At 38.5% G+C, this 21,671-nt stretch overlaps 1 protein-coding gene across 1 annotated transcript; it reads right to left on the reverse strand.

Moving 5' to 3' along the window:
• Positions 1 to 21,571, reverse strand: LOC140171785 (ADP-dependent glucokinase-like). Its single transcript, XM_072195114.1, has 6 exons — positions 21,324 to 21,571; positions 13,610 to 13,835; positions 12,924 to 12,989; positions 3,094 to 3,325; positions 1,736 to 1,920; positions 1 to 912 (listed from the first exon to the last, which is right to left on the reverse strand). Exons 1-6 carry the CDS (start codon positions 21,497 to 21,499, stop codon positions 337 to 339), a joined length of 1,461 nt encoding a protein of 486 aa, XP_072051215.1. The 5' UTR covers positions 21,500 to 21,571; the 3' UTR covers positions 1 to 336.
• Positions 21,572 to 21,671: the final 100 nt, after the last annotated feature.

Raw genomic sequence — 21,671 nt, forward strand, 5'->3', positions numbered from 1 at the left:
GAAAGCAAATCTTTGCCTAAAATTTTTTTTGAAGAGTGAATTAAGGTGAAGGGCTTGAGGAGGGTAGAATCAAAACTTCCTTTGATGCCTGCATTAACCGGAAAAAGTAGGGAATATGTTGTTCAAGTTGTATAAAAATAGTATTTCAACAGCATAACCAATCACATGTACACTATCCGTTGATATTGCATTATATTGTGAAATAACCACCGGCACAACATTTTCATTCAAGATAGAAAATGACGAATCATGGTCAACTCCACATAATCAAAATACCACTTTAAAATCAAATGTATCCAGGTGGCATGGATTACACTGACCTTGCAGTCTTTACCCTCACCACGGCATTTCCTTAGCAAGATATTGCGAGTACAGCAGACCTGTGGCGGAGATGGCATCCCCTAATCCAACTGTCACCAAGGGCTTCTTGCATACTAGTACTGGACTAAAATTGAATTCTACATCACCCCTCCTCCACACAGAAATAGGTTGAGTTGGATCTAAGATGAGGGCTTCTCTGCGTAGAGGCGCAAAGTTTACTGATCTGGAAAATGCCCTCGGAATGCGTAGTTCTGCTTTACTAGGATCTATAACAGTTGTAAAATTGCATGCTTGTAGACCCCCTACTCGTGCACCTGCCCCAGCAGCGGAGGCGCTGTTCTCCCATGTGCCAACACGAGTTGCGATGATGTGGAATGTTAACGAGTGGAAGTGGACGCGAGATAGATTGGGAGTTCTTGACCTTTGACCCTCTCGTAATGAGGTCAGCATCCAGTATAGTATATCGGCAATGGCACCTATTTCAGCATAACCGTTGACGGCTTCTAGATCTGGGTGAGGTCCATTGTTGGTTTTAGAAATGTATGTTAGCTCTTGCTCATTCAGGCCAATGGAGTGAACTACTGGAAATACCTGCAAGTACACAAAAGTTTGAAAATAGAAATTAAATGCTTTGTTTGTGATTGCAGTTCAACAATTTCCATTCCAAGTAAGATACAAACAATATACTTCAACAACATTGACATAATAAACATAATTTTGGGTAACTTGAGTCCCCTCACTCAGTAAGGACCTCTCTTCCCCCTGCCCGTTTCCAATTGTATTGAAGGTTTATACAGGTATCTGTGAGAAGGGTCCAATATAATAGTACAGGCAGTGATACAATGCCTCAAGCCAGCTGTTTCGACACACATCTATGCTGCATCTTTAATCGCATGCATGTATGTTACAGGGTTATAGCTAGCCCAAGTTGAGTTTTTGTTTGTTTTTTACTCTTTATGATGAATAAATCATTTGTGGAGGAAAAAATTTAAATGTTGGTCGGCACCGTTCCGTGCCGGTTACCCCAGACCGGCGTGGCTATAACCCTGCCTGTATACACCAGAAATTTGAATAAAATGCTTGTAAATGTTTGAAGCTGCACCAATCATGTGCTATTGCCAGTTATAGATACAGGCACCCCTTGTGGCAACATGCTTAGTTCCATGTAGTCATATTGTATAGTGACTGCATCTTACCTGTGTTACTAATTTCCTAACAATTACATCATCAGCCATGCTGGCCAGCTCTAGATGTACAGGCACCCCTTGTGGCAACATGCTCAACTCTGACTCACCAAACTCTACTACGGGCCCCCTACTTTCAGATTTTCTACAAGTTCGGGGGTCCCTGCGGACTCTGGAGCGCTTTGTTCTAGCGCTACACCTGGTCATATTGTACAGTGACCGCATCTTACCTGTGTTGCTAATTGCCTAACAGTTGCATCATCAGCCATACTGGCCAGCTCTAGATGTACAGGTACCCCTTGTGGCAACATGCCTAGTTGATGAAGCACCTCGACAATACGTTTCTCTTTCACTTCAGGAGTAAGATCACCAAGTCCTTGTAGACCAGAGAGAGCTATCAAGTCTGGCTTGAAATCTACAAAGCAATTTACGAGTCAAACATTGGTTCACATTTAGTACATGTAGAATTTGTAGATACATATATGCTGCAATTTACAAATATGATATGCAGCATTCCTGTACCTTGAAGCCTTTAAAATTCAAGGACTTTCAAGGTCCAAAAGCATGATTTTCAAGGACTTACCACAACACAAAAAGTTGATACGCTAGATCCATTAATTCAGTATTAATGAAAGTGACAGCTCCTCTCCACTCCCAAAATTTGGTCAAAATTATACTTTAGGTAAAATTCCAATTTTCAAGGACTTTCAAGGACCTTGTACAAATTTCCAGGATTTTCAAGGCCTTGAAAAGGTGTTTTCAAATTCAAGGACTGTAGGAACCCTGGATATGATATAACAACATTATGTCTATATCATAAAAATTATGGAAAGAATTTCACATATTTACGTCTCATCTTTGATCTACGGACATGAGTAAAAATCAGCTCAAATCATGCAAAGTGAACCATATGAAAAGACATGCCTCTGACTCACACAGAATAAAATTCCTTGTGTAGCTGACACATGATTATTATGCCAAAGAAATAATTTTATGCCCAACTGCTTTAAGTTTTTGAGAAACACCCTATATGATTAAAAATCATGTTAACAATAATAACTTCCTGAACTTGTCGCTTACACTTCTGCTATTATATAAGGACCCCATTGGAAATAAGCCTTTCATGGGTCATACCCCGGTTCTGCAATTCTTTATGTACTCTCCACCTGTGCTGTGTTTAAATATTGTCATTTAAAATTGTATATTCATCTTAATTTATTCCCATGTATATTTATTCGCTATGTAATTTTATATTCTATGTATTTTTGAAGTGAAAGCAATAACAAAATCATCATTGGGTTATTCCATTTAAAATCAACACTCCCCTGTGGAAGATTTTGGAAATATCTTCCACAGGATTTAGCATGAATTTCAAATGGAATGAATGCATTATGCAGCTCCATTTGAATTGCATACACCCTCTAAGAAGATTCAACCTGAATCTTCCACAGAGGGAGGATGAGTTTCAAATGGAGGTGCCTAATGTGTTCATTCCATTTGAAATTCATACTCCCCCTGTGGAAGATATTTCCACAACCTTCCACAGAGGGAGTGTTGATTTTAAATGGAATAGCCTTGCCGAACTAACCTTTAGCATTCGCAGCCAATTCTTCTAGAAAATCCAATCTTGAGTTGGCATAGTCATTGGATGTGATCAATCTAGTTGCTACCGGTGCCACCGCATCGCCCCATTTATCGCCTTTGGCATACTCCATTATCAGGTGCACTTCATCTCTTTCTCGCAGGCATTGTTTGGCCACCGCAATGTTTTTGTTGAACATGGCATTCACCTTGGGCCCAACTGGTCCTATAAATAGAATCTATTAGAGAAGAAACCAATGAGTAGTAGTATGAGTTGGCGATTAAAAACACCCGGGGCCACTATAGTGTCAAGAGGGGGTATCAGGCGCGTCCGAAAAAAAAAAAAAAGCACCCTAAACAAGTATTTCCGAGACTGAAATTTTCCCCTAAACAAGTATAAGTTGCACGATTTGCTACCCTAAACAAGTAGTTGTCTTTTCCCCAACCCTAAACAAGTAATTGATGCAATTATTACCCCTAAACAAGTAAACACACAGAACCCAGGCGGCGAGTGGCATGATAGGGCTAGCAATTTGTGGCAAGCCGTCTGAATTTTGAGCCTTACAAGTTTACGTGGTGCTTACCTCAAAGTTCATGCAGTACATTGTATGTCCAATATTTTCAAGATTTTGGGCCAATAATTTCCCCTTTTTGGATCACAGGTCCAACCCTTTTTATTGAAATATTGTAGAATTTATTCTTTGGGATTGAGTAAATGTATTTTTATCATTGACATTGTAGTTATAGTTGTAGTTATAGTTGTAATCACATTTTTATAATCATTTATAATTGTAGTTGGATTATAGTTGCATTTATAGTTGCAGTTAGAATTGTAGCTGGATTGAGAGTTATAATTAGAGAGTTATAGTTGAGTCTAGAGTTATAGTTGAGTTTATAGTTACTTTATAGTAGTTGTAGGTTTAGAGTTAGGGTGGAGTTAGGGTTGAATATTTCACTTATGCTACATATGATCACAAAAGTAAGAAATCTTTCATGATGATCAGGTATTAAACCTAGTAAATTCAAAACCTAGGTCTATAGATTCAAATCTTCTTGGACTATACTCCAACATCAGATACTCTCTTTTTCTGGAAGACCTGGGTAAATTACTTGAGGGCACAACAAAGGGGAATTAGTTTTATGGCCATATTAAATGTTTTCACTGTGGGAGACTATTAGCATGATTAGTAGTTGTGAAAATAGACACTGGAAATAAATTCCAGGATCTGTGCTGTGACTTGGTATAGATCTGCTAAAATAGTCATGATAGTGGGGTGGGTGTAACATAACAATGCGGTACTTAAAACAATTGTGCCATTTAGTACCATTTAGCATAACATAATTAGTGCAAATTGCACTCTATTAGTTTAATTAGTGTTCAGTGGTGTAGTTCAGGGGTTGTGGTGCCCAGGGGCCAATGATACATAATGGTGCCCCTTTTTTTTGCATCAGGCCCCCCCTTACAAGTGTTTGTGAACGGTCCCTAAATAGTTTATTTGCGAGCATAGCAAGCATGACATTTTGCACACATTTCTGTACTGCCCGGGGTACTGCCCCCTCTTTTAAAGTGCCAAATCCCACAGCTCATAATTAGTGCACAGTCCAAAATGAGGGGTGTTTGGGTGATGCCCAGGGGGGCCACTTGTCATTTAACCAGGGGTATCATGCGTGGCCAAAGATTCAAGTAAAAAGGGTTTTTTTTTTCATGATCAGGCACTGTACTTACGTATCGTGAATAGGGTATCTAAAACAAGGAAATTTAAGAAAAAGGGTATAACTTGTTTTGGGTCGTTTGAGACAAATGTTGTATGGAATAAAGGTTTTTAGGGTTTTAGAGTCAAAATATGACTGCTTTACTTGCTTCTAATGGGGGCAAAAATAATAGGGTATAAAATTGCACTTGTCATACTTGTGCATTTTCAGACCTCGTAAATACTTGTTTAGGGTGCTATTTGAGACTTCGTGGCCACACATGATACCCTCTTGTCAATGACCAGTGGCCCCCGGGGGGTGATGGAGCCAAAAGTAAAACCACTGACAGGCCTGTACATAGAACCCTATTTATTTTCACCTTCAAAAGACAGCTTATAAACTCTTCTACAGGAGTGGGAGAATTAAGAAGGGGCCAAGAGGTAAAAAATTTCCAAATCTTCCTGCTGTCCCTCTACTAAAATATTGTTGATATTCACTGAGAAATTTTGGGTCAAAATTATAATGTTTAAAAATTGCGGTCTAACCAGGCCAAAAGAAGATACTTTTGGTCAATTTTGTCCCAGTATTTTTGAGCCGAGGCCAGACCACATCAGACCAGGGGGGGGCACATCAAAAAATTTTGGTGGGTATGCTCCCCGAAATTTTGAGTCTTTGGGAGCTGACTGTGTACCGATAAAAGGGAGTCTTTTGGAGCTGCGAACAAGTAAAACAGGGACTTTTGGAGCTGCGAACAGTCCAAATCAAGGGTCTATCTTGGCTTTCTGGTTGAAAATCGCCTGAAAAAACCTTTCAAAGCTGAAATTATCAAAATCAAGGGTCTTTCTGAGTTCTATTTTGGTCAAATATAGGGGGTCGTTAGGAGCTGCAAAATCCAAAAGGGGGGGGGGTCTCTCCGGGGGAGCATACCCGTATGGTTATTTGTGTTGAGTGCCCCCGGGACCAGCCTCTTACTGCTGATGCTGGTATGCCTCTGCTCTTCTGGGTCTTTGAATTGATGAAGGATCATGCTATAAAAATTAATTAAGTCATGAAGTGACATGAGCTATCTATAAATTGCATAATGGGTTGCTGTTGGTCATGATTTGACCACCCAGAGGCTTTCATTTCCTGCTTAACATCATCAACACATTGACCCCTCACTGTGTGTCTCAACTCCAAGCATGAAGTTATAGAACTCCCAGGACCCCAGTTTAGTATCTTTGTTTACCTTGACAAAAAGGACTCATGTAACATTTCACAGTGAACCCAGGAAGGGCTTCATCATATTGAAAACTAGATGGACCGCGGTTCTCGGATGTCGCGGTTTTCGACGCACAGCGTCGACCGTGATGCCTCCACCAAAGGGAGCGATGTGGCACTCAAAAGTTGATACAAAGCAGTTTGTATCAATTTGACCTCAGATGATCTCTGGGTGACCCTGGATGACCCCAAAATGACCTTCCAAATATTTGGCTCTAAATGTTGACTGTACCCACCAAGTTTCATGCACGTATGACAGTTTTTACTAATTTGACCTCAGATGACCCCAATATGACCTCCCAAAAATTTGGCTCTAAATGTTGACTGTACCCACCAAGTTTCAAAGTTTCATGCCCATCTGCTAGTTTTTACTAATTTGACCTCAGATGACCCCTGGATGACCTCAAAATGACCTTCAAAAATTTCGCTCTAAATGTTGACTGTATCCACCAAGTTTCATGCCCATACGTCAGTTTTTACTAATTTGACCTCAGATGACCCCTGGGTGACCCCAAAATGACCTTCCAAAAATTTGGCTCTAAATGTTGATTGTATGTACCAAGTATCATGGCCATACAACAGTTTTTGCTCATTTGACCTCAGATGACCCCTGGGTGACCTCAGGTGACCTTGACCCACTAACCAATACAAACTTGTTCTGCCTGGGGTCAAGATGCACCCACCCACCAAGTTTGAGGAACGTCGACCCCTAGTCTCTGAGAAAAGAGGTAAATAAGGAAAATGGGCCCCTGACCTCAAATGACCTTTAACCTCAGTATATGACCTTGAACCTCACCCAAAAAAAAAGTAGCCAGAGTTTTTGACCATGACCCACCTATCCTGAAAATCTGAAGTCAATCCGCCCATGCATGCCGAGATATAGCTTCGGACGGAAGCACGGAAGCTCGGAAGCACGGAAGCACGGACATTGCAAAAACAGTATGCCTCGCGGTGGAGGCATAAAAATGCAGAATTATGAACAATGCCAAAGGGATGAGGCTAATTGTTATAATTGGTTGGTTAGACCTGTATACATGGTATACAGGTATCAAAGGACACTATTTCATCAGTTGTGGTCCTGTAGTAAGGATCTTCACATTTACATCAAGATACTAGTAATAGTATATGGCGACGACACAAGTGGATGCATTATGGGCAAGAGTTCCAACAATGCATTATGGGAAAGCATTCAAATACAATCTACAGCAATGCATTATGAGTCTAGGAATAGCATATAGTTTCAACAATGCATTATGGGAAAGCATTCCAGTACAGGGTATGGAATGCATTATGGAAGGCATTTGACTACAGGTATAGCATAGTATCAACAATGCATTATGGGAAGCTATGGCATTTCATCAATACTTTGTATGGGAATATAAGGTACAGCTGATGCATGTAGGCCTATTTTTAAACATGACAATAACATGGTTTTAAAAATGCATTGTGGGCAAGAATTCCAACAATGCATTATGGGAAGACATTCCGCTACAGAGTATAGGTATAGCATATAGTTTCAACAATGCATTATGGGAAGCTATGGCATAATTTCAACAATGGTACAGAGAATGTCTTTAGTTATATAACTCGATCTAGCCAACTATAAACTCAACTATAATTCCAACTACAACTATAAACTCAACTATAATTCCAACTACAACTATAAACTCAACTATAATTACAACTACAACTATAAACTCAACTATAATTACAACTACAACTATAAACTCAACTATAATTACAACTATAACTACAACTACAACTATAACTCAGGGATTGAGTTTTAAGGCGGGCAGGTGCGATTCGAAAGAGCCGCACGACTAAAAATAAGAAGGGGGGTGAAATTTTTAAAAAAAAAAAAAAAAAAAAAAGTTTTTTTATTTTTTATTTAGAATGTCCCTGGAACTTAAAAATGTCCCTGGAAATATTTTTAATTTTTTTTTTAAACTTGAAAAAAAATTACAAAAGATTTAAAAAATTATAAATTCATGTTCAAAATAGGCAAATTTATAATTGATGTTCACATTACAACCTATTTATGAAGTAAAGAAGCATACAAAACAAATGCATTTTAAAATCATTCATAGATTATTATGTGAACATAATTTACAAATTTGCCTATTTTAAACAAGAATTTATAATTTTTAAATCTTTTTGTAATTTTTTTTTTTAATTAAAAAAATTCCAGGGACATTCTAAAGTTCCAGGGACATTCTAGGGACATTCTAAATCCAAAAAAAAACTAATTAAAAAAAAAAAAAATTACAAATGACACTAGCAATAAGTCCAAAGTCCAGGGACATCTATGCAGTATACACCATTCATTACCCCAGAGCTTTTGCCATGGCCATTTAAAAAAAGTACATGTATGTTGTCACAATTGCTAAGTTTTAGCTGAAAATGAAATCATAGTCATACACCAGTTTTGAAAAAAGCACACCTTGGTTTATTTAGGTGTGCGATTTGCAGCACACCTAAAAGCACACCTCGGGTTATCCAGGCGTGCGATTTACAGCACACCTGTCACATTGCAAAACTCAATGCCTGATAACTACAACTATAAACTACAACTACAACTATAAACTACATTGTATAAAATGTTAACACTCTTTGGGATTGGGATGTACCCATTTCTCCACATATCCAAGAGAATTTTGAACTGCAAGTCCAACGCAAATTACGACCATGGCGATTGCAAACCACACATTGAAGTTGGAAGAAGACGGCAAACACGGCCAGTTTAGCTTGGTTTATTTCCTAATTTCGGCTCGATTTTAACATCCTAGAGCATTAATTATCATACTGGATTTAGTGGTAAACTCAACCAAAATCCTGAAACTCATTGATTTATATTTTAAGAAAACCAAAATAGTTCCAAATTATTCAATCGTTGTGTTTGTAAATACCCGGTAAAATTTCACACATGTCAAAAGTTCATTGACACAGCTTGTTTACAAACCTAGAAGTTCGTGGTTGCTTTGTTGCTCTTTAGACCATGTTCCGATCAACCAAATTTTCTGGGCTGGAAGCCACCAAGACTATGAATAATAATAAGTTTAAAGAGGTTCGCCAATCGGAAATCCTCTTATATTTTTCCTCATAATTTATTGACTCCACAGTTAAGAAAAAGCATGCTGATTGGTTGTATATTCTGAACAAGTTGTGACCTCGTCCGGGGACCTCGTGTTTAGTATGCTAGCTGGGCCAGTATAGGGATCTGTCATCTCTGACAGCTAAAAGATGGCTTTTAACTGCTTTTGGGGTGTAGGAAGAAGACACTTTCACCTTTCACTTTTCATGAATGAAGGAGAAAGCACAAAATCCCAAACTTGGCAAAACTACCCTAAGTACGTAAGAGCTCCAAAAACATACCCTTTTACACCAATTTTACATGAATTTGATACCTATTCACGTTCGCACGTAACGCACTCTAGTCTGAAAAAATACCCTTTTTACGTGAATTTACGGACGCCCTGATACTCCCCTTCACCATTACAGTGCCCCCCCCCGGGTAAAAACAATATAAAAAGTACAGTAAATACCACCTGTTGCTTTTGCTTCCATTTACACATCTGCCAATTTTGCAGATATCATTGGTTTTAAGAATTGGAGGGAGGGAGAAACATCATTGTACACTGATTAACCCTAACTCTGTAAAAGCTTACAAAAACTTAAAAAAGCAAAACCACTAGCATGCATGCTTCCCATGTGATGCCATAATGAAAGTCATATGTGCACGGTTTCATTGGCCGGGCAAGCGAAACACCTGTGGCTACCAGTCAGTGATGGAATGCTTGGTACGTAAGGGGTCTGGGGTTCGAATCCTGGCGATAACAAACACTCATCTTCTCTCTTTTTTCATTCCTTCTTTCTTTTTTGATAGCCCAAAAGCTTTTTTTACTTAAGGGGGTACTACACCCTTGGCCAATTTTGTGCCTATTTTTGCATTATTTTCAAAAATTATAGCGCATTGGTGACAAGTAAGATATGTATATTGTAGGGGCAAGGACTACAACTACTACACTGAAAATTCAGCAACTCAGCGCAAGTAGTTATTGATTTATTGATCATAGATTCATAGTGCTCGTAGAATTCGCCGTACTTGCGAAAAGAAATGGCGTAAGACACGTTTGGAAGTGCATCACGACATGTATATCGAACAGAATAAAGAGGTTAATAAGTTGATTGATAGGGCAAAGAAACAGCATATTTCTGAGAAACTTAATTCTGCTCATGACTCTAAATCTGTATATAAGATTGTTAATGGTCTCTTGAATAATTCAAGCAAAGTGTTACCTGCATATGAGTGTGCAAATACTTTAAGTAATTCTTTTGCTACATATTATCAAGACAAGGTTTCCATTATATACTCCGATCTTGATAAACAGCAATCAGGTAGTGTATGTAGCGATACCTATAGAGTTAATGTCACATGTAGACTCACCAAATTCAATCAAGTGTCTGAAGAAGATGTTATTAAGCTTGTTAATGGCACTGCAACAAAAGGTTGTGTATTAGATCCAGTGCCTACATGGTTTCTTAAGGAAAATGTATCTATTTATGTACCTGTCATAACCCACATCATAAACATGTCTCTTTCAACAGGTGTATTTCCGGACACTCTCAAACATACTATTATCAATCCTCTCATTAAAAAACAGTCGCTCAATCCTGAAGAGCTAAAGAATTACCGTCCTGTAGCTAATATCAAGTTTATGTCAAAACTGATTGAAAAACATGTCATCAATAATGTGACTAATCATATGATTGAACACAATTTGGGCGAGGAATTTCAATCTGCCTACTGTTCTGCACGGAGCACTGAAACCGCATTGCTGAAAGTCAAAGATGACATCATGGGCATGATTCATGACCAGAAAGGTGTGTTCCTTGTGCTTTTAGATCTAAGTGCCGCCTTTGATACTGTGAACCACAATATCCTCTTCAACAGATTAGAGTGTGAGATTGGCATAACAGGAACTGCGCTTGACTGGTTCAGATCATATTTCAGCAACAGGACAACTTGTGTTTTGGTTGACAATGTTCACTCCGCTCCTCGTGATATGCGCTATGGACTTCCACAGGGGTCGATCGTCGGACCAAAATGTTTCACGATTTATACCATACCTATTGGAAGGATCATCAATAAGAACAATTTGTGCTATCATATCTATGCAGACGATATTCAAATATATAGTTCTTTCATACCTTCGGAATGAGCATCTATTCAGTCGACTCTTTCTGCACTTCAAAACTGCATTGATGAAATACAACTCTGGATGACTGAAAATATGCTGAAGCTGAATAGTGATAAGACTGAATTTTTTTTTTTTTTTTCGCCTTATTGTAAACGTTCTTTACCTGACATTCAGTTGCAAGTTGGAAATGACATCATCAAACCATCAGGAACTGTGCGAAATCTGGGCATCATCTTTGATGATGTTATGTCTATGGCTCCGCAAATAACATCTCTTTCCAGTTCTGTTTCATACCACTTGCGTAACATCACTGCATCAGACGTTTCTTGGATTTAGACACCTGCAGCAGTATTGTAAGATCGCTTATTTTATCCCGACTGGATTACGGAAATGCTCTTCTGCTGGGAGTAAACACAACCCATATTGACAGACTTCAGCGCCTTCAAAATTGGGGTGCAAAACTCATTTTTCTGCATCAAAACGCGATCATGCGACTCCATTTTTAAAGCAACTCCACTGGCTCCCTGTGAAAGAACGCATTCATTTCAAAGTACTGCTATATGTGTTAAATGCTTAAATGGACATGCTCCAGGTTATTTAGCTTCTTGTTTCACACCTTACCATCAATCACGTGCGGACTTCACTCTGCTTCAGATACAACTCGCTTACTGTACATAAATTAAATGCCAAGTCTCTCCACTCTGCCGCAAATAAAGCTTTTTCTCTGGCTGCTCCTGGACTGTGGAACAATTTACCCATCACCATCCGTAGTGCTGCAAACTCATTGCCAGTCTTCAAGAAATTACTGAAGTCATATCTTTTCCCAAAAGTTGACTGTTTTTATTGCTCACTTTGTTTGTTATATAGTGTTTATGCTTTGAATTTGTTTATGCGCTGTGATCTAGATGAAACGGCGCTTTATAAAAGAATTGTGTATGTATGTATGTATGTATGATCAAATATTGGGCTTCCCTCATTTTTGACTGTAACTCCACAACTGTTGTCTGTGCTGAAATAAAATTTTCAGTGCAGTAGTTGTAGTCCTTGCCCCTATAATATACATATCTTACTTGTCACCAATGCGCTATAAATTTTAAGAAAAATGCAAAAACAGGCACAAAATTGGCCAGGGGTGTAGTACCCCCTTAACAGGTAGGAATTGTGAGGCTCTTATGATAAGTACTAGTTTTATTCATACTTTGTCCTTTGAAACTGACACATATAGGCCTCTTCTCTTCCAATGTTCAAGACTGAGACGAATATACCTTAATTTAGGTATATTCGTCTCAGGTTCAAGAGCAATACAACTATAATATTTATGTTATGTAACCAAACATTTCATCTCATTATATTTCAAAGTAGATGCCACTGTACCTTTTGCCAGATAAGACTCTTTAAAAATGTGGAGAGAAACACTGTATATGTGATGTGATCAAGCAAATTAGCAAAATCAGTCGGAATCAGAAATTTTCAGTTTCTTATAGTAAAAAGCTGGATTTTGCAGAAAACCCCATTGAAATTGAACAACCAGTTCCAAAGATAGAATGTAACAATAACATTAGCAATTAAAGAATTTCCAAAACAACAGGAAACATTCGCTTTGTTTGGCTATATCTCAAAATCAATATTTCCGAGTTCCGACTGATTTTGCTTGATCGCATCACATATGATCAAATGTTTTACCTACCTTTATATCAGAGTCAGAGTCTGTCATTTTTTGTGCCATAAGTGCTGCATTACCTCCTATATAATACTGTATTGGAATGAACAAATAAAAAATATACTTCAATTGGGCAAGTTCTGCAAAATGCTTGCTAAGAAACTATATAAAATGTTCCGCAAATAAGTTCATCAGGATTGTTATTGAAATATAAAGTTCAAAATTTTGAAAGACACATCCTTAATATCCCACACAAGGAGTGTGAATATCAAATGGGGTTACTGCATGTAAATGGGCGACTCCATTTGAAATCTACACCCCCTGTGTGTGTGATTAAGGTCATGTCTTCCATGGGGGTAGATGTATTTAAGCTGGAATAGCCCAATAAAGTGGTAGGATTATATCTGGGCAAGTACAATGTATTCTAATATTTCCTAAATTCTCATCCATAAAGTTCCCTTCCTGCAAACTTCAAATTTTAACCCCCTGGGACACTACTGGTCATCTAACAGCATTTCTGATAGGTTAATAATGCTCATTTCAATTGCCAATTATGTCTAGGCTTTAATTCAGGGTCAAACTTAAACAGATGATCTTATTAATACCCTTCTTGATTGGTTCAAAATTTAAATTGGACACAATATTCATTTAGGCCTATCGGCAGGTAGTTCTCATGGGGTTTAAGTAAATTAGGCCTGTATATTCCAACTTACTGTCTTTTCTTTCAAAGTATCTGTGTACTCGATGATTTTCTGATACAACTTGGCATTGGAGAAAAATCTCTCCACAGCTGCTCCTTTTTCAAAAAAGTAGTAAAATGTTTGTTGTAGACTTTCCAATGAAGTGAACACATTGTGTTCAAGGGGCTTCCCAGGTTCCACATTCATAACTTTGAGAAGATCAGTTGCTTTCACAATTAGATCAGCACAAACGTTGAGACTGCAAAAGACAAAATGTAAGTGTTGATGATAATTATGTATGTATCCCATATCTGTATAATCTTGTTCACTCAAAGGCTAACATGATAATCTGAACTGCAGGCCTTGAATTTTAATTGGTTGAGGCACCCATTTTCAAGGCCACTGGGCAAAGATAAAGAACACGATGCAATGATGGATGCCTTAATTGATGATCAGTTGACAAAAAGATCTGGGGCACCAAGGCCAAAACTAAAAAAAAGGCAGGCAATATGGCTTCTGTGGCCTCCCTGAAATCCAAGCCCTGCTGAACTCTGAATTGACATGAACTCATTTTGTACTGGCTTGGCTAGTAGTACACCCATCGAATGTGTGTCATCAGCCCTCAGATCGGCCCTCAGATGACTGTAGGAACCCATGGATTCGATCCATGTACTTGGCTAGACTAGAGTGGATTTGGTTCTTTACAATCCAATTTTCAGCAACCTCCAAAAAATACTAATTAATCATGTCAACTTTTGCAGCCTAAAGCATTTTCCACCCTGATGTGGCAGTGACGTCATTTGAAGTGTTGAGGCAGCTGTTTCGTGAGCATATTTATGCCGCGTCTTTAAGCGAGTGTGTGCGCCAGTGCTTTGAGCCAACACTACACAGCTGTTTTCGCAAACTGCAAATGTTTATAGTCAAACGGTTTATAAACGGATAAGGAGCCACACACTAATTTAACGTTTTTTAAAAAACGTTTGTCAAATGTTTATGGAGCAAAATGTTTGTCAAACATTTTATATTAATCATCTTTTATTTGTTTTACAATTGTTTGCCATTTGAACGTTTTGAAATTTACGTTTATTTTATTTTATTTTTTTAAATTTTGGTCAAAAATGTGATTTTATGTAAAAAATGTGCTTTTTGGTGAAAATGTGATTTTTTTTTTGGTCAAAAAGTTGGTTTTGGTAATTTTTGATCAAAATTGTGATTCTTGGTCAAAATAATGTGATTTTTAATCAAACTCAAAATGTAATTTTTAGTCAAGAATGTGACTTTTGGTGAAAAATGTAATTTTTGGTCAAAATTTTTATTTGCTGAAAATTTACAAACATCAATTTGATGATTTTCTTCACAAAACGTAAGATAAATTTATGATTAAGTTACTATCAAACAATTTCTACAAATTATTAACAAAACATATGTATTAATTGCTTTTTCAAACATTTAAAACGTTTGTCAAACAATTGCCGATCACAATGTTTGTCAAACATTTATAATCAAACTGTTTATAAACGGATAGAAAAGAGCCAAACGTTTGTTAAGGCCCCGAACAATCGATTTTGAGTTTCCCGTCACATAATTTTTGAAAACAAGTGAGGTAACTTTTTCATTATTCATTATTCATTATTCATTATTTTCGTGACTTTCATTATATGACAAAATGCGAGTGTAAAACACGTTGTTAGCTGTTGTTATTTACCGCTCACTCACTCAAAGGATGTTTAAACAAAGATATAATATAAACTTGCAAAGAGGCTGCAAGGTCAAAATTGATACCAATTCAGTCCTTCGTTTAAAGAAATCATTGGAGCTCAATTAATTGCTCTCCTGGAATTGTTCAGGAGCGCAACTTTGAGCACTTAATATTACACTCCTGGTAGAACCGAGGAGCTCAATTTGTGCTCCCAATTGAACATGAAGGCAGATCGATCTGCGCCCATATCCCATGCATTTGTTGTGGACGAGACAAAACTTCAAATTTAATCATTAGTTGAAGATGAAAATTAGAAATTTCCATTCTTAATTCTTATCAATATTTTTTAATAATAAAAGCCCCAAAATTTTGACCAACCTGCTAAGAATTGAAGTAAATTCTGCAATATTTGTAAATACAACGTCAGGAAATCTTGCACTTTGTGTATGCTTTCCGTAACGATGGTTTGATGGGGAAATCCCAGCCAGTCCCAGCCGGCGACCCGGTTGATGAAATCACACTTTGTTTTGTGTATTTCAGGCGTGGGCGTGGCGGCCTGACAACATGAAGTTAATGTTTATTTACTTGTTTATCACAACCTGAAAATATCCCGTTTTTAATGTTTTAACTTTATTTCATCATAAATAATCCACGTTTCCTTGATTAATATTATTGTTACGTTGTGTAAAAGCAATTTTAAAGGCAAAATCGAAATGATAATTTTTTTTGCTATTATTGTGGCACCACGTGTTTTAGCGCGGACCCCGGAAGTACAAAAATTTGCTAGAAATTGGCCGAGTTTGCTCATGTTTTTGCACCTGTTTCTGACCATGTTTTGGACCAAAACTGACACAGAAATGAAACCATATATCGTAGCGACTGGAGATGGAATATTAGGTCGAAAATGTACTTAATTTAATTGAACAATTGGCATTTGATGTGTTCGGTTCGCCAGAGCCGAGCAGCCATTCTTGAACAAAAATATTTTTGTTCGACCGCATATTTCGTGCAACAGTGTCACAATAGAGCAGAGTTGAAATATATAAATTTTGCCATTTTTGTACAATCAAATTAATGTAAACGATACCAAGTACTATTTTAAAATATATGATTGATATTTATGAAAAGAAATCCAAAAATAACAGAATCAATATATTTTTTTAAATTCGCACAAACATCACTATTCATTGTGCGATTTCGCGAACAGCACTGTAGAATCATTGATCTGCATGACAGCATTAATCTGTCAGTCCAGTATATGATACGCACGTTGAAAAGGTCAGCGACGTCAGCAAATTAACAAAGCGTTGCGAACCGGGCCTACAGGATCTAGGCTATCACTATCAGATGCCAATCAACCGGCCGCAATGAGTTTACTGCCGGTAGCGAAATCGATGTTTTGAATTTGATTTTTCCACTAAAAATGTACGGATTTCATCGGGTTTTTTTGCAAAAATGATAAGATTTTATTTTTATTTTTCGAAAATCGCAATAATGAATTCAAGTGCGGGCCCAAAAATGAAGTGCGGGCGGGCGACGGGAAACTCAAAATCGACTTTGCCAGGCCTAAACATAAAATCGTAAACGTTTGTCAAATGTTTGTGATCGCTAAATGTTTGTCAAACGTTTGGCGAAATCGGCTATGTACGCGATTTGTAGCTGCGCCCAATGAAATGCGCACTCCCTGATGACACTGCAACATCAGGGTGGAAAATGCTTTTTTTTAGGAAATTAGGCTTATAGTTATTCTGTCGGTCGGACATCCGGGCTATCTCTAGTCTCGGCCCCAAACTGCATGTGGCTCACGGTTTGTTATGAACAACAGAAACCAACTGTGAAGGAGGCTAAATAGCGATGTTGTTGGAGTGATATTCAATTTTGGAAAAAACGACACTCGACCATGGAATTTAATTTGAAGTTTGTCAGTATATAAACGTTAAATCAAGTAAGTTTCTTCCACTCTGAAGACTTAGAAACGGTTGTGTGATTCCACTGACTATTTGCGGTCGAAATTTATATAACACCAATGACAGAAATCATCAACAAAAATCGAATCACGGACTTGTTTTCACTCGAACATCATCAACCTGAAGTGACGTGACACTTGCTCGAGAAACACTAGCCACGAATTTGCTCACGGATGCGCTCGCATTCGTGGCTAGTGTCCTTCGTATCTAATTTCGGGGTAAACATATTACGAAGACCACATAAATTATAATGACAATACAACATGATAAACATACCCCAAATAACACCCTTCTATCTAACTTCACTTACCATTCTGTTACTATACGTGTTGGTGGCATAATTCCCAGATAGTATGTCCCATTTAAAGTGTACTCACATGAATATTTCGGCACATTTGTGATAAAAATCGCTCCCTTCTTTTCCGGTGATCGCATGTTCAATGGATACAACACGTGAATAGCAGGACTCTTAAGCTCAGGCCCATGCCAACTCGACCACAAAGTAATTCGGCCCCTGTGTAAACCCACTTAGGTTTTTATGTGTAGATGCCATGTTAATTAGAAGACGCAATGTGCTGTGGCTGTGCAATGATTATGAGCCCCCCCCCCCCGGGAAAATTTCCGAACGACCGCCAAAAATCGCTTGACCCCCCTCGGCCTGAAAAGTCACTTGTCCCCCACTCGGCCAACCAAACAATTGCTTCTCCCCCCCTCCGTCGCCAAAAATTCCCCTCTACTTTGTACTCTTTTAAAACAGATCAATCAAAATTCCTTTTTGTTATTGTCAATTTATGTTACTAAACTCGCCACAAAATTAGTTCTGTGAAAGTCACTCACATAGGGCGTGGTACATGTATACAGTCACTTACGGAGCACAGCCAATTACATTGTTTGTCTTTATTGCTATGATGTACCGTCTACCAGGCAGGGTGCGATCTAAAAAGTCACTCACATAGGGCGTGGTGTAAAGTCACTTACGGAGCACAGCCAATTAACTTGTTTGTCTTCATTGCTATGATGTACCGCCTACCAGGCAGGGTGCGATCTAAAACGTCACTCACATAGGACGTGGTGTAAAGTCACTTACGGAGCACAGCCAATTAACTTGTTTGTCTTTATTGCTATGATGTACCGTCTACCAGGGTGCAGTCTAAAGTCACCTACATAGGGCGTGGTGTATTAAAATCACTTACGGAGCACAGCCAATTAATTTGTTTGTCTTTATTGCTATGATACACCGTCATAAGTCACCTACAGCACCCTGAAATGAATAGGGCGTGGTGTAAAGTCACTTACGGGACACGGCCAAATTTGACGGGAGATGCAGATAGAGGAGAGCCAGACATGATGGAGGCTTGAGAAAGGGGAGGGGGAGGACAGAAACAGTAGTGCAGCGTGCTCATCACATGGGGGAGGGGGCACCGACCATGATGGGGGGGGCACCGGATCTGATTGTCGGGGCAGACCCCATCCCCCCACACAACACCTAAATTTCTTTCCCCGACCCAACTTCCTACGGCGGGAATGGGGACGAGAAGATGGTGAGAAAAGAGAAAAGGAAGGGGCGTAAAATAGGGACGATACTGACCGTGCCCCCCCCCCCTCGTATGCTGGCTGCGCGCCTGGGTACCGTGACAGGTCTGAGAGCCAGCCATCGGTACAGGTGTATACGATGGCGGCAATTGGGACTCGAGTTCGGGTTCGAAAAACGTCTGAGAACTGGATCGAGGGAGGGATTTTGAAGGCCGGGTTTGAAGGGAGAGAGAGAGACAGAAATAGAGTGAGAGAGGGATGGAGAAAGTCACCCAGGTTAAGTCAAATTTTATTTAAGCCTCATGCATTAAAAAATGTCTGTGTGTTGACCACTTTTCTTCAGATCTTCAATCATCAGAGATCCCAACATTAACACTATACAAGTTTGCACAAAGCACATGATCTGATCGTTATAATGGCTTTATAAATGTCACTTTTTATAACAAAAAACTTTTAATCAGTGGGTCACTGTTGTGGGCGGGCTAAAAGTAATAGCCAATTATCTTTTCCCATTTGCTTTTGGTAAGTGATCAAAATCAATTCCCAAGCCCAGTTTCCCACGCTATTTAGAATGTGCACGGCTAGACATCTCGGCACCTTGCCATGGTATATTTCCTGGGAAAATCCGCTTATTTTCAATATTTGCGGTGAGCTTTTGTGAGTTGAGCGGTGAACATAAAGCGATGGTTTGGTACTACAGTCATGGTACAATTAGGGACGCACTATTAGATTCTCAGGGGGTAGGAAGTTGGGTCGGGGAAAGAAATTTTGTTGCCGCTGAACTAGACGGCTAAGTTTGTGAAAGGCGGCGGCAAGGTTTTTTTTTTAATTTCATGCATTTATACACAGTTAGGTGGGGAAGTATTTTTTTTAGTGTTGGTGGGGAAAGGTTTTTTTTTGGTCATGTAGTGGGTGAAGTTTTTCAAAAACTTCCTACCCCACCCTGAGAATCTAATGGTGCGTCCCTTACAATCATCATGGTCATGTTGACGCATTGTTTTATCTACGGTGAGGTAAGGGACGCACCATTAGATTCTCGGGGTAGGAAGTTGGGGTAGTGGAATTTTTTCAAGTTTTTTTTTTAATTTCATGCATTTATACACAGTTAGGTGGGGAAGTTTTGGGTTGTTTTTAGTATTGGTAGGGATTTTTTTTGCTCAAAATTTCATACCCTCCCCCTCCCGAGAATTCTAATGGTGCGTCCATATTTTTGCCAATAATGTAGTTTCTGATGAGGAGCATTGTAGACACCCAGTTGGTCGTGAGCAATTATTTTTTTTTTTGAACATAATTGGATAAAATTACTTGAGTCGCAAGGGTTTTACACGGTCGGTCGGGTTACCAGAAATTTTTATTAGGCTTTAGATGAAAAATGAGCAAATTCACGAAAAACATTGCTATTTAAAAGCTATATTAGGTTATTTTTTCTTCACTGAACTGTGACATTTTTTTTTCACCCTTGACATCAAATTTATTTTTTCAGTTGAGCAATTTTTTTTGCCTATGGAGCAATTTTTTTGTTGCTCAGATGGCATTACATTTTTTTTTTTTTTAAATATACCAAGCCCCCCCCTTGATATCTAATGGTGCGCCCCTACACATAAAAACGTGGTTTTATACAGGGACCGAATTTGCGTGTGGTCGAGTTGCCTTGGACCGAAAATGCCCTGGACTGGTTCATCGATCGGCAAACATAACAGGTGTTATCTGAATGAGGTAATCTCATACCTACTAAGTGACTGTCCAGTCATAAATCACCAGAATTTACGTGTGTACGATAATCTGATAGGTTGAGATTATTTTCCACGATGTGACAGCTACAATAAGCGGCACTGTAAGCAGCGCTGAATTAGGCTCCAGATATCATCTTATTTTTGAGGATCGTATGTAACAAAGATGTCAAAAGGTAGGGTTTAACTCAATTAAGCTTATAATGGCACGCTTATGAAAGTTTGTTGTGAACCATCCGGCATTTTATCAATGTTTACATGCCGGCGCAACTTTGTGTACCGGAAGCCCCACGAAATCATATAGCTCCGGTCTCTAACGCAAATCAAAGATTTGCGTTAGAGAATATGCTCGAACAACGTGACACGGACCGACAGAATAATGCAGTTTTAGGCCGTGTAAAATTAATATTTTGGTTCTCGTCCCTTCCCTCCTCAATTTCTGGGATTTGTCAGATTTTTTTTTTTTTTTTTAGATTTTTCAATTTTTTTAGACTTTGGAATGATTTATGAAATCTTCATCATACATATAAATAAGTCTTTTTGTGGTACTCTAGGGGGAATATCCCTCAGAATCTCACATTTGAAAAAAAAAAAAAGGGCCTCATCGTTCCTCGAGCACTGTTGGAGAAGACCGAAAACTACTGACAATGCTAATTTTACATTGGGGAAAAAAAAAAAAAAAAACACCTCCTCCCTCATCAATTCATGAAAATCCTCTGGACGAGAACCAAAACATTAATTTTATACGGCCTTAGGCAAAAATTGTAACTTTTTTTGGTTGAAAATAGAGGCAAAACTAAATTTGCCACAATACCTACCCTATAGCCACTCTTTTCATCTTTCTTGCAGGTTGTCTAATTTGCTCCTCCCACCCAATCAATAAAGTTGATGCATCCACATTACTTTTTTCTGCCAAGTTTGAATTTGAAGATCTCTGGCCAAAATAATAAGCTAAAGCTATCAAAGCTAAGCCAACTGTAAATTTATTCAGCATAGTGCTAGGTTGGTTTGGAGAGCAAGCAATTGTTTAAAAAAGTGATCTAAAAGCAATCTTTTCAGCCACAACTTTCTTCCAGTTTCAGCCAACTTCCTACAATTTCGACTTGTTTTCAGCATGACATTGTAAAATGTGCCGTGCCCTGCAACACCCAAAAAATTGTGACCTC

The sequence above is a fragment of the Amphiura filiformis genome, chromosome 15 (genome assembly GCF_039555335.1).
Source record: "Amphiura filiformis chromosome 15, Afil_fr2py, whole genome shotgun sequence".
Classification (NCBI taxonomy): domain Eukaryota; kingdom Metazoa; phylum Echinodermata; class Ophiuroidea; order Amphilepidida; family Amphiuridae; genus Amphiura; species Amphiura filiformis.